The sequence below is a fragment of the Ursus arctos genome, unplaced genomic scaffold, assembly GCF_023065955.2.
Source record: "Ursus arctos isolate Adak ecotype North America unplaced genomic scaffold, UrsArc2.0 scaffold_8, whole genome shotgun sequence".
Taxonomy (NCBI): domain Eukaryota; kingdom Metazoa; phylum Chordata; class Mammalia; order Carnivora; family Ursidae; genus Ursus; species Ursus arctos.
Genome location: NW_026623100.1, coordinates 42,069,719 through 42,083,384, shown reverse-complemented (window position 1 = coordinate 42,083,384; position 13,666 = coordinate 42,069,719). Strand labels below are relative to the sequence as shown.

General features: G+C 35.7%; 1 protein-coding gene across 1 annotated transcript in view; it reads right to left on the bottom strand.

The window, feature by feature from the left end:
• LOC113268750 (lithostathine-like) overlaps positions 1-11,915 on the bottom strand; it is a 180,676-nt gene extending 168,761 nt beyond the window's left edge. Inside the window, exon 1 of the mRNA XM_057309254.1 lies at positions 11,872-11,915. Within this exon, the coding sequence (XP_057165237.1) occupies positions 11,872-11,886 (15 nt within the window). The 5' untranslated portion in view covers positions 11,887-11,915. The remainder of the gene's footprint in view (positions 1-11,871) is intronic.
• Positions 11,916-13,666: the final 1,751 nt, after the last annotated feature.

The following is a 13,666-nucleotide window of genomic DNA, read 5'->3' as shown; positions in this document are numbered from 1 at the left end:
GGCTTTGGCTGGATCCACAGGAAGAGTGATCTGGAGATCAGCTGAAGAGAAGACAGCACTGTGGTAGCCAAATAAAAATGCTGGAGACCTTTTCACAGGAAGTACAGTTGTGTTTACCTATTTACTGAGATATATTTAAAGTTTAAGGATCTTAGGACTAACAACAGGAAGAGTCTGCATTGACAAGTATTCATTGAGCACATAATTTGGAGGTCTAAAGTCAGTAAGGTACAGCCTTTATCCTTGAATTTACTGTGGCACAGGGGAGATGGACACATAAACAGATCATTTTCACTTGAATAAATTCTATAATAGATAAAATGGAGATAAAAGCAAGGAATTAGACAATTAAGTCCTATGAGCATTTTCTCATCTGATCACAAGAGCTCCAAACTATCACTGTGATGATAAAATGAAGCAATAAATGAAAGTGCTGAGTACAGTGCTTGAAACCTAAGTTTTCTCATCTGTAAACTAATAGTTTTCTCATCTGTAAAATAATCTCTTTCATGAAGTTTGGGTGAAGACTAAGAGAGGCAATGTGTGTAAAGCACTTAGCACATTGCTTGGCATGTGTTAAGCTCTCAAAATTGTTAGCTATTGATCTTAATACTGCCATTGTTATTTCCATGGTGCAATCATAGGCCAGCAAGCTCAGTGTGTGGCACATTTGTGCGGTGCTGGGAGGCTGTCAAAGCAGTCTTCCCAGAAAATAGGATTCCCGAGGTGAGTCATGAAGAACAAAAAGTTCTGACAAATGAAAAAGAGGAGAGGGCATTCTAGTGTATTCAATTCTCCCATGAAACTTCTACTTGTAGGATTTATACCATTTCTTACTTCCAAACTGTTGAAAACCGTGGGTGAGTCACTAGGGCAGGCCTGAGAGCTATTCCTGTAGGTTTGCTGCTGTGAATGCTGTGTGTAATTGTGCACACACGACATGCTTAAAGCTAGGAAACTAGAATTTTTGTAATACCATTAAATGAGAGCTATTAAAAGCAGAAAAAGAAAAAAGAAACAAGAAGTTAGGGATTTGGTATAAGGTACAGAAACTCACTCAAGTTATTTCAAATAGAGGTTTTTACTGTAAGGATGAATATGTACCAACGATGAAGAATCTAAGAAGGATCCATAGTAAATTCAGAACCTAATAAAAGTCCTGCTTTTTTTAAGTGGTTTGTGTTTCATGGAGTTTAGCCAGAACTAGATTGAAGATGGCATAGGTATTAACATTCCAGTTCTGTCTTGCCTTTCTTTTCTTTTTTTCTTTTCTCTTCCCTTCCCCTTCCTCTTTCTTTCTCTTTCTTTTCTTTTCTCCTCTTCTCTTTCTTTCTTTCTTTCTTTCTTTCTTTCTTTCTTTCTTTCTCTTTCTTTTTCCCTCCCTCCCTCTCTCTCTCTTTTCTTTTCTCTTTTCTTTCTTCTTTTTTGCTACCATGCAACAAAAACTTTATTAACATTTAGAACAGCTATTGAAAAAAACAGTGATTCAGCTATTACTGAAACTGGTAATTTCTAAACTGAAATTGGGGCACATGGCTACAGTGCAGTGTAATACCATCGTTGGGCATTATGAATTCAAGACTGAAGAATTAATAGCCACCCCTAAGATGGAGAACCAGGTGCAGACTCAACTCTTTCTGGATGTTGGAAATAGTGTGGCCATCTTCCAGCTGCTTGCCCGCAAGGATGAGCTTCTGTTGGTTCTACTGTTTTAGATGTTTCTTGCAATTACTCCAAGGTTCTGCCATGCTTTCTCTTGGTACTCTTTCATCTGTTGGTGGTGTTTTAGATTTTCTTCTTATTATGTACTTTGGTGGTGTTTTTGTGAGATATTGGGAGAGGATGAATTTGGGGGCTGCTAGCCATTTGCCAAGTTTAAAACTATTTTTTTTCCTTTTTAAACCTTTAATTAGTGCTTATTTTATTAGGTGTGTTATATGTGGGTTTATTTATGGTTTGCCTTACAACAGTATAACCATGGCACAGACAACCTTGATCATTTTTATCTGATTTGGTATAGGAGTGGAATGGTCTGCTTTCCTTTTTCAATAACTCAATCATGGAAGGGATAATGGCAGGAGTTTTCACTCTTACTTAAGGTTAGTTCAAAGTCTGGTCTAGACTTTATCATTAATAATTGCTACAAGGAAAAAAAAAACTAATGCTGAATTGTAGGCTTTAATTCAGAAGATTTATAGCAATGTCTATATGCATACTATAGAGAATATGTCCATTTCCCCAGAATCTGATAAGGGACCCTCAGCTGCACAATACTGGCCTAGAAGAAAGAAAGGTGCATGGGTTTGTGTCATTAGTGATATGTTTCTTTGAGGAAATGGGAGATGACATCCTCTCTGATCTCAGAGTGAGTGGTCTTAGGAGGGATGCTCTGAGGACTCTTTGTTAATATTCCTATATCATGCAGAAAAAAATCATGGTAAGCCATTTTTTTTTAATCAGAAATTGAGATGTCCCCTCCCATCCCCAGATTTAGAAGCCATACTGCTTGACAAGTCACAGATCCAAGGCACAAAGTCATTTCACATTATTATATGTGATTACTGGAAATATTTGTCCCCACCTGAGGAAATACTAAGACCTCAACAGATATTTATTTTAAGATTTATTTATTTGAGAGAGAGAGGGAAGGGAGGGTCAGAGGGAAAAAGAGAATCTCAGGCAGACTTCCCACTGAGCACAGAGCCCAACACGGGGTCAATCTCACCACCCTGAGATCATGACCTGATTGGAAATCGAGAGTCAGATACTTAAATGACTGAGCTACCCAGGCACCCCAACAAATATTTATTGCATGAATGAATCACAGCAAAGTGTGGGCTCGATCACTCTAAATTTATCGTTCTCTCCTTTTTTCTTCATTCTGGATAGTATCATGAGGTAAACAAGGGGCCCCAAAATGTTCTAGATAAAAAAGACAGGCCAAATGGGTCTTCAACTAACTATGGGACCATGATTATGGTTCTGTCTGCAAGCAAATCAACTAAAGAACTCTTACAGAATGCTGCCTTGGCAATTTAGCTCCCCTATGATAGTTCCTCTTTCCTCATTTCCCTTATTCACAAGCGCCCGATGGCTGGATTCACTCCACTCCCTGTTCTTGTACTTACTTATCCAAAAGTTGCTGACGATTTTCCTGAACAGGAAGGTAGATCACGAAATGACTGTAAGCTACTTCTGAGAAAAGGGAACCTAAGCAGTAATTTTTGTATTATATTGCAATAATTTATTCCTTAGATTCTCAATGAAATTCATATAACTACTCAGGTTATTGAATTAATGATGTGAGTTTGAGCTAAATGTAACCATCTATGATAAGGGATCTTAAGCATACCTGGATAGGTGCAACATGAAACAACTGTCCAACTTTGGGTGCTCCATATCAGATTCTTTCTCAGCTGGGAAAAGCAACCACCAAGCAAATCTAAAATCATTTAAACGAAGCTAGTCTCAAATAATATTAAATTACTATACCATTAATTATATTTCAGGGTCCCAGAGCCAGACTAGTTGTGAAGCTCTGGCCAGCTTTTCAGGAGCTCTGCTGAACAGCGGTGATTACAAAGTCACATTATCTTTGTCTTATGGAAAGAGCCACTTCCAGCTTGAATTCAAAGTAGAAACTATACACAATGACACTTTATGTGGAATATCAACATATCTCCTGGTTTGTGGCCACATTTTAACCACTTCATGCCCAACATCTAATCATTAGGCCCAGAAAAGTCAGTGTGAAAAACTGGCTTTTCCTATTCCCTATCATATTCTGCCTAAATTATCTCTAGTTGCCACCCATCAGGGAGAGAACTAGTTTTGTGATGGGTTTTCTCCATAGTACGTATTTTTTTTGTTGTTGTTATTAGAGGTATTTTTAAATGACCAGTCAATAGATTACAGACTCCAACCTGGAATGCTTTAATTAGAAAGCACAGCACGGCAAAATATAACACAACCTAAAAATGTCAAACTAAACCTTTAAATTTTGACATTAAAGTCAACTTATATAATGACTTACAAAAAAGGACAAGGAACAGGGGTTACTATTTTGCTATAGATAAGAAGGCTTTGGATTCATAGGAGAGGACAAAAAAAAATGGACTTAGTATTTGGAGTACAAACTATAAGTCAGGCATAATGCAGGGCATATGCACATATATGAACCTGTCTCCTATGGGCTAGTTATTAAAGTCTATGAAATAGGTATAGTTCTGTTCCAAAGATAAGAAAGTAGGCAAGCTGACAACATTCCTAAAGTAGAGTATGTTGAAAATATGGTTCTTCACTTATGTACAAAGAAGATTCAACTGCTCAGCCACCAGTAACTCTACATTCCTTCTTCCATAGCTAGCAAAAGTTTCCTTTAGTTTCACACATTATATAATATCAAACAGGAGTTTCACCAAAAAATAGTTATTGTAATATCTATAATGCCAAACTTCCTTTTACTTTTCTTGGAGGAGAGCTGAGTAGTTTTACAAATGGACTTGACTCCTGTTATACTGATCAAGTTGGAATAAAATAAAACTAGGTCAGAATTTGTGACACAGCATAGATACAATCTTATAAATGCCAACTCTTAACCCATTCATGGATTTTGTGTTTAGAACCCCCAATCAGCCTGAACCACAAATTTCTAGGTGTCACTGTCAACAGCTCCTTTCTCTTCTAATAATTTTCCCTATTCCTTACTTTCCAATATCACAGCTTCACAACTGGTTCCCTTTCTTCAGAATTGCGGGAGACAAAAGTAAGCAAAACTAACAGCAAACCAAACCAGGTTTTTAGTTGTGTCTATTAGTGTTTAGAATTCTGTAGCAGGTACAGTTCTAAATATGCCCCCAAAGATGTCAACGCTCCAGATCCACAAAACCTATGAGTATGAGATATCACTCTCATGATTATGCTACATGGCACAGCTGACCTTAAAAAACTGAAGTTATCTAGATGTACCTAATTCAATCACATGAGCTTATAAAAGCAGAGGGATTTTCTCTGAATAGTGGAGGAGGAAAGGCAGAAGAAATTAAAAAAACATTTAAAACATTCATAGAATTCAAAGTACTCTTAATAAATTGAAGATGAAGGGGGTCACATCAGAAGAAATGCAGGTAGCTTCTGGAAGTTGAGTCGCTGAGATCTGTTCCAGCAAGGAACCAGAGACCTCAAGCCTACATCCCGAAGGAACTGGATTCTGCCAACAACCTGAATGAACTTGGATGCAGTTCTTCCTGCATGTCTCCAGATAAAAGCCCAGGCAGCCAACCCCTTAATTTAGAACTTGTGATACCTAAATGGAGAACCTAACTGAGCCTGCCAGATGTCCAACCAACAGAACTGTGAGCTAATACATGGGTATTTTTAAAGCCACTAGGTTTGTGCTAACATGTTAAGCAGCAATAGGAAACTAGTACAAATTCTTTTTTTCCAGCTCCTTGAATGGCTGCACTAGTTTTATCCTTCAAGTCCCTGACACTGCAGCTAAAGAATCGTCCATCAGCTGTTTCTGATTTTATAAACCTGTTCATTTTCAGCATAGTACTTAGCACAATTTGTCAATCTGCAATAACCTTATTTATTAGCTTGTTTGTTGGCTCTCTCTGTGAGCAAAGTATAAAATCAGTACAGGTAAGATTTTATTTTCTTGCTCTATCCCTGAGCATAGTATACAGTAGGACTAGCCTTTATTTGCTGAATTGAATGAATAAATATTGCTTCTAGTGACTTGACATTTACCTTAAAAACTACCTTATGAATAACTTAAAGTATTTTGAAGCAAAGATTACGCTACCACAAATCATGTTGAAGTGGTCACTTAGATATTTTAAATGCTTTGGCAATTAAGTAGATTTCTAAAACCAATTATTATCTCCTGTGTCCTTTTACTCATAAGATTATTAATTTCCTTTAGTTGCCTTCTAATGCTTTTTTCCAAAAATAATTTAGCTATAACCAAATATTTGTTTTTCTTTATGTATAAAGAGTGTTTTCTGGCTTTTCTTGTTGCCACTCCATTCTATAAGGTCCATAATATATACAAAAAAATACATGTTGCATTTTATGAAAAATGAAGAAACATATAAAGAGACGCTTATATCAAAAATGAAATATTGTGCTGCACTCAGGGGTGATGTTCAGAGAGAAAAAATCCTTGGGTAATTGACTTCAAAACATGTAAGATTATACAAATTTGTCTTTAAGAGAAACTAGAAAAATTCTAAGCCAAACAACAGAATGTGATGTTTTATTGCCTGACTGTATAAAGGCCATAGGAAAAAACACCCAGAAATGTAATTAATGGTGGGATTAAGTAAGCAGGTACTGAATGCTGAATGCCAGAGTAATATCTATGTCTAGAAATCAGGAATACCATAATGAAAAAAGAGTGAGGGGAAGGTTTCCATGAAGAGTCTGAAAACTGGGAATTGTGAACGAATATTTAGACTTGCTCTCCCCTTGATGTGTGTACTCTAGAGGAGTGAGATTGCCTGCTAAATAAACAAGAGGTCACTGGCCAAGGAACTGTCTGAAGAAGGCCCCTAATAGCACCCAGATCAGTGTTTTAAATGTGGCACCAAGAAAATGACTTTGAAAGTCTTCCTCAGAACATGAAGTAAATCGGGAAAATCACTGCCAGACACGCAGGAAATTGTGGACAATCCAACAGTGAGTATTGCATAAAAAAGTCACCTCAAGTAGAACTAGGGCTCTCTTCCCTTCTCCACTCACTTCCCCCAAACCCCTGGCCTTAATCTCTCTGTATATGGAATTATCCTCCAATTCCCCAAAACGCCTTGCTCTTCTTGTCTCCATATTTTTCACTGGCTGCTTTTACTACCTGGAATAGTCTTTTCTCTAATCTAAAATTTGATATAACAGCGGGTTTAGCATTAGAAAGGCCTAGTTCTAATACCCACTTAATCACAAAATAATTGTATGACCATAAAATAATTTAAACTTTCTGGGGGTTTCCTCATCTACTAAATGGTAGTGATAGCAATACCTACTATATCAGTCTCTAGGGCTGCCATAACAAAGTATTACAAACTGGGTATTGTAAAAAACAGAAAGACATTGTTTCACAGTTTTGGAGGCTCGAAGTCCAAAGGCAAGATGTCAGTAGGACTGGTTCCTTCTGAGAGCTTCAAGGGAAAACTTCTCCATAGCTCTATTCTAGCTTCTAATGGGTTTTCCAGCAATGTTTGGCATAACTTGGCTTATGACAGCACATCTCCAATCTTCACATGACATTCCCCCTGTTTCTCTATGTCTCCAAATCTTCTCTTTTTATAAGGCACAGTCACATTGAATGAGGGGCCCACCTGACTCCAGTAGGACCTCATCTTAACCAATATTAAGTCTTAACTAATCACATGTGCAATGACCTATTTCCAAATAAGATCACATTTTAATGTACTGTGGATTGGGACTTCTGTGTATGGATTTTGGCAGGGGACACAATATAACCAATAATAGCTACTTCATAGGGTTGTTGTGAAGACTCAATAAAATAATGTACAAAAAGTATTTAGCCCAATGTTTGACACATGGGCTGAAGAAACTACCTGTTACTAAGGGATATGAAACATTTCATTTATGCAAAATACTGCAAGTTTTTTTTTTTATTATTTGCATTTCTCTTTCTCTCACACACAATACACATTCATACACAACACACACACGCGTGCACACACACACAAATTTTATGCAGCTAAAATATATCCATGTTTTCTTTTGTGTGATTTCTAACTTTTGCATCTTCATACAGTATTTCTCTACATAAAGAGCATAATGCATGCCTCTTTTACCAGTTTTATTTTATTTCCGATAACAAAAAATTTTGTGAGAAAGAAATCATTTGCACAGGTTATGTGTTACAAGTGATAGAATTCTGTTTGTCTTTTCTACAACATTTTTGCTGTCTCAACCTCAAAAAGATATTTTGAAAACTAAACCTACCATCCTGAAAACCAGCTGGCTTTATAAAATGGGTCATTTGCTAGACAACAGCCTTGGTCAATAATGCAGTGCTATTCCATACAGAGAAGGCAAGCTCACACATCAAAAGGTCCCCAAACTTTACACTTTGTAAGGACTTGTTCATAATATTCTCACAAGAAATTGCTTTTGGTAGAGAATTCACTGTAGGCTGTCAAAACAAATGTGAAACTTTCTGGCTTGAAAGTCATGGTTAATACACATCTTGTTGCTACGGTGACAGCTGAAGCAAGCAGAGTTGTCCATTATAAAAGTATCAACATTAGATGGATTTTAATAAAAAAAAAAAAAGCCCTTAGAGAATCATGAGGTCTCAAAGATGCCTAAAAAATTATAATAGCAACAAAAAATGGACATAAATGATAAACATTTCAGAAGGTGTCAACCGTATAATTTCGTACCTTTTGTTTCTTTACCATAGACCTGGCTTTCATGTAAATGTATAGGAACTGTAGCAAAATTAAATAATTTAAATGTTTTATTCCTGAACAACACCAGAGGCTCTAGTAACCAACTTCCAAAACAGGACATGGCAGATTGTCACGGGAATTAAGTGACACATTCCATGTGAGGATCTTAGTGCAGTGCCCAGATATGAGACTTGTCTTATTCCTCACTGTCATCATTACTATTATATTAGAAATAATACTTTATAAAACATCTAAATTCAATTGTGTGTTTTTACTTATTATCTAGAAGACTACAAGTAAGAGAGAAATTTATATAATAATTTTTATTTTTCAGAAACTGAAATTGTTTGCACTTCTTTTTCTCATCACTGCTCTCTCAATTGGCCAGTGTCTTACAACAAGTAATCTCTTTTGTTTGTGTGTCACCTCAAATCATATAAAATACAGCAATGTTGGGTTTGCAATTATTTGCATGTCACAGATGAACTACCTGGGGCTCCACAACACTTCTCAAGGACATCACTGACCATACAGCAGGAATAATTTAAAAATATAAATACTTCAGAATCTAATGGAACAAATGATGAAACTTCTTATATCATAACCAAATACAGCACAGAAGTAATGGTCAGATTAATATATTGCTTTTTACAGAGCCTTTTACTTCAAATGGTCTCAACGTAGCATCATTAATTTAGGAGCTGGTGGAACAGACAGATAGGGGTAAGTTAAAGATGAGTTCTTAGCCTTAAAAACAATGTTTAGTCAAGATCTTTGGCTCTATTTACTTGAGCACGGGCCAGACCAGAAATAAATATACTCAGAACCTACCAAGTTTTGAGGAAATAGTATTTCTAACGAACCTCCACGCCAGGTTTATAATAGCCTCTTGCTGTCAAATTACCAAAACAATCTCACGCCTTCAAATCTCCAACAACAGGAACAAAGCTAAAGCTTTGTGGCCTCCAGGAAGGACAGCTTTGCCAATGCCACCTTGTTGTGACCATGAGAGAAAATGGACAGATGTACCTCTCAGACGGAAGAGCCAAAGGCCATGGAGGGAAAGAGAAGGCAGACCCAGAGGTCGCCAGATGGGTTAATCACAGAAAGCACACCACTGCCAGGGAAATTCATTCTCAGTATTCTTTCCAAACAGGATAGGCTAATTGTTCTGGCTCACACCAGATGATGGCTATATGGTTCCCATTTTTTCTCTTTTCTAAATGGAAGTTTTTATTATAGCTACTTATTTTCTTCTTATACTATTTTCCCTCTTATATTAGGTATCCCAGGGTTGGGGAGCAGATAAATGTCTTTAACTTATAATTGGTCAGACCACACAAGCTTCATGTAGACCTGATGTAAAGAGCTGCTGGTCATTGAGTTAGATGCAGTTACCAGATGCAGAAAGCAGTTCTTACCTTTTTTGCAGGGAAATAAGTAGATGTATGAATGGAGGAAGGACATGTAAAGATGTAAACAGTTAAACAGGAGCTACCACAGAGACTGTATTGGTTATCAGATATCTCCTTTGACCTTATTCCTTAAGACAGAACTCTTATTTTACTCTGGGCTGACTTTATTCATAGCTAAAATTATACATTTCCCAATTTCTTTTGCAGCTTGAAATGGACAAGGAAATGTAAACAGAAATTGCTGTGTAGGGTTCTATTAATTCACTTTAAGACTAACTCAAACATGAGGGTCAACATTTTGCTTTTTCACCCTTTTCTTTCCAACTGGATTGCCAGCATTGTGACTGGAATCCTGCAGCCTTTGTGTGACCGTGAAATTGGAAACAACACACTAAAGACAGGTTGGCAAACAGAAAAATGGATCATGACCAAGATGGCCTTAATGTTGTGCTTAAATTGACTAAACTCAGGCAGGATTTTTCCTGACTGTAAGTCTATTTCTTAACATATTTAGTTTAGAAAACTTGTCATTGCAAATCCTTTCTTTACCCCTTTGAAATGTATCTGAATTTCCTTAAAGCCTAAGACTCAAAGAGGTCTTTCTCAAGGGCCTGGAAACCATCTCTATGAAATGTTAACACCAAAGGAAGAAAAAGCCTATCTCCCAGTCTCTATGGAAGGACAGAAGCTTAACTTAGGTGGGCACCTTGCTCCAACTTGTAAAACTACCTCCTGCCAGGAAAAGTACAAAAAGTTTATTTTTCCTTTGGGTAAAGCTAATAAGTAAACACAGATGGCCTATGTCCCCCTCCCCTGCCATAACAGCTCTTAAAACACTCTCCTGCTCTTTGTTTTAGTGGGCTGAGTACTGGGACCTAGTCTGTGTTCTTTCCTCTACTGCTGACAACAGTATCAGAATTAATCAATTTCTGTCTGCTCATCTTGTCCAGTGAGGCTTTTTTTTTTTTTTTTTTTTAACAAACCCTAATGACTTTGTGGAACCACAAGTATATCTCTTACCTCCAAGCTTCTTTGACATGGTAAAATTAACTCCTGATTTGTTTAAGTCACTGTAGTCAGGGTCAATTTTACCAGGAGCCAAAGGCAATTCCTAACTGACAAAGTTTTCAAATGTAAGAGTGAGTAAGGAAACTGGTAAACCTATGGAAAAATTTACTGGGGCCTAGAGAGTATATTCTGGGAGTGAACTAATCAGAATTAAAATATTCCAATCTCCTTTTATTTTCTGAGAAGGATACAAAGTATTAATTTAATTGGAACCTTATAAATTTAATTATGCCTGGTAAAATTTTGAAATAACCATTAAAAGACGAAAGACTAAGTATGTGATTTTCAAAACTACAGAAGTAAAACTTTGACTAAGAAAATAAGGACTTAATTAATCCAAAAGAAGATCAGAAAATTAAAAATAAAATAAAGTATATTATGAAGTATATTATAAAGTATATTATAAAATGAAGTATATTAAAAAGCCAGAGAGATAGAATGTACAAAAGGAAGTATTTCCCCATCAGATGCTAATTAATGTGAGGTGATAGAAGCATTAACTTGATTGTAATCATTTCACAAATGGATACATATATAAAATCATCACATTGTATACCTTAAAAAATTCCCATTGTACAACCCAGCCATATACAATTTTAATTGGTCAATTATATTTAATTGGCCAAAGCAACTTCAAAATATATAATGTAATGATTTATAGAACTACAGATCAGTCATACTCTTTAAGTAACCAAGAAGTTAGGCAGGAGAAAACACATACACACACAAACACGCACACAATTTATATAGCACAATTAGGCTAAACTTAATAGACATGTTTAAAAATCCTTACCTAACAACAATCACAGAATATACACTTTTCTCAACTACACATGGAACACTTGCAAGTAAGATGCACATTGTAGGTTCCAAAACAAATCTTAAATATCAAAGAATCAGTATCATGTATACCACAGTGTGTCCTTACAACATAATTAAAGAAGAATAGCAGCAGAAACTATTACCTGTTTGAAGAACATTTTAAAACAGTCTTCTGAATTGACCAAAGGAGATGCCCTAAAGGGAAAGAGAAAATACTTAGAACTAAATGATAATGAAAGTAACATATACTGAAACTCATGGTATGTAACTTAAATGGTACTTAAGGAAAAAGATACATAAAAGTCTCAATAAATACTTTTAAGTACAATAATAAGAAGAATTGAAAGATCAAATTTAATGAAGTGTTAGAGTTAAGAGGTTGAAAAAGAGTAACTGATGTAAAAGTATACTTAAGGTAATAAAGATAAGAGCAAAAAGGTAAAAAGCAGAAAAATACATAATCAGGAGGATTAAAATAGCCAATGGCCATTTTTTTAAAAATAGTAATAAAAGAAACAAACCTCCAATTAGAATGAATCAAGAAAATGATAAAACATCCAAAAGTATTTAAGGAATTGAAAAGAAATATATTATAGATGCAGTAGAAATTATAAAGATAATATAGATGACTTCATTCTTATAATTGAAAACTTCCTAGAAGCACCTAGAAAATATCCCTTCACATTGACTCTAGGATAAACAGAAAACCCAAATAATACTAGAACATTAAAAAATGAATCATTTAATCCTTCCCACAAAGAAAACTCTAGACCCAGGTGGTTTTATAGGTAAGTGTCATACAATATGAGATTAAGAGATTATTTCAGTCTCTCTCATAGGTGTCTAAATAATAGACAATGAAGAACACTCTTCGGTTCATTTTATAACACTAAGATAATTATAACATAAAAATTTTAGATAAGAATTATAAAATAAAATTACAGGCCAACCTATGCAATGACCTAGATTAAAAAAAAAAACAAAACAAAACAAAACAAAAAAAACCCTCCTAAACAAAATATTGCATGAATCCAAGCAAAATATATGAAAATATAATAAATCATGCCAAAATGTTTATATTTCAGGAATTCTATGAGTGTCTGCCTTTTGCTCAGGTCACAATCTCAGGGTCCTGCAATTGAGCCCCGCATCAGTCTCTCTGCTCAGCAGGGAGGCTACTTCTCCCTCTCACTCTTCCTCTATACTCCCCCTCTCTCAAATAAATAAAAAAAAAAAATCTTAAAAAAGAATACACCTCATTACAGGTACCACAGAGTAAGCACACTCCAGCCTATCTCCTCCACTAAATGCAACTATAAAATCTAAAAAGAATGCAGGAAGCAGCTATTTGAGGACTCTGAAAAGTGAGTAGGATCAGGCAGATCAGGGGGAAAGACCAAAATTCAAAGTGTTACCAAACCAGTGGTGTTTACCATTGTTTCTTCTCCGATATCCCTCAGTCTTGACATATACCAGGTTTAGACATATTTTTAGCCACTATTCTTATAAAGATATTACTTAGAAAGGTCTTTTGGCAAGATTAGAACGCACGGTTAAATATTCTTCCATTAGGAAATCTTTACCTGCATTAGTAAAACAGGAACTTGGCGAAGTTTTCAAAAGCAAAACATATTTGGGAACAGGAGTATTAGAGGTCTATAAAATCTCTGATTCTCTTACCATGAAGCTCAGAAAGCAGCTATGCTTCTCTTTTATACCATTTGTAAAATTTGCAGGCAAGTATTAAAGCCAAATCTGGGATGTCCTCTATTTAGGTCAAAGTAGCTACCATTTACCTTTATTTTATTGGATAGAAGAATCACCTTTCATCATTATTCTAGTCATAATATTCTCCTATAATATTTCCTATATTTCCAGATAAAAGTTTTAAAGTTTTGCTTTACACATTTAAAGCAAACATGGAACTGAAACTTTTTT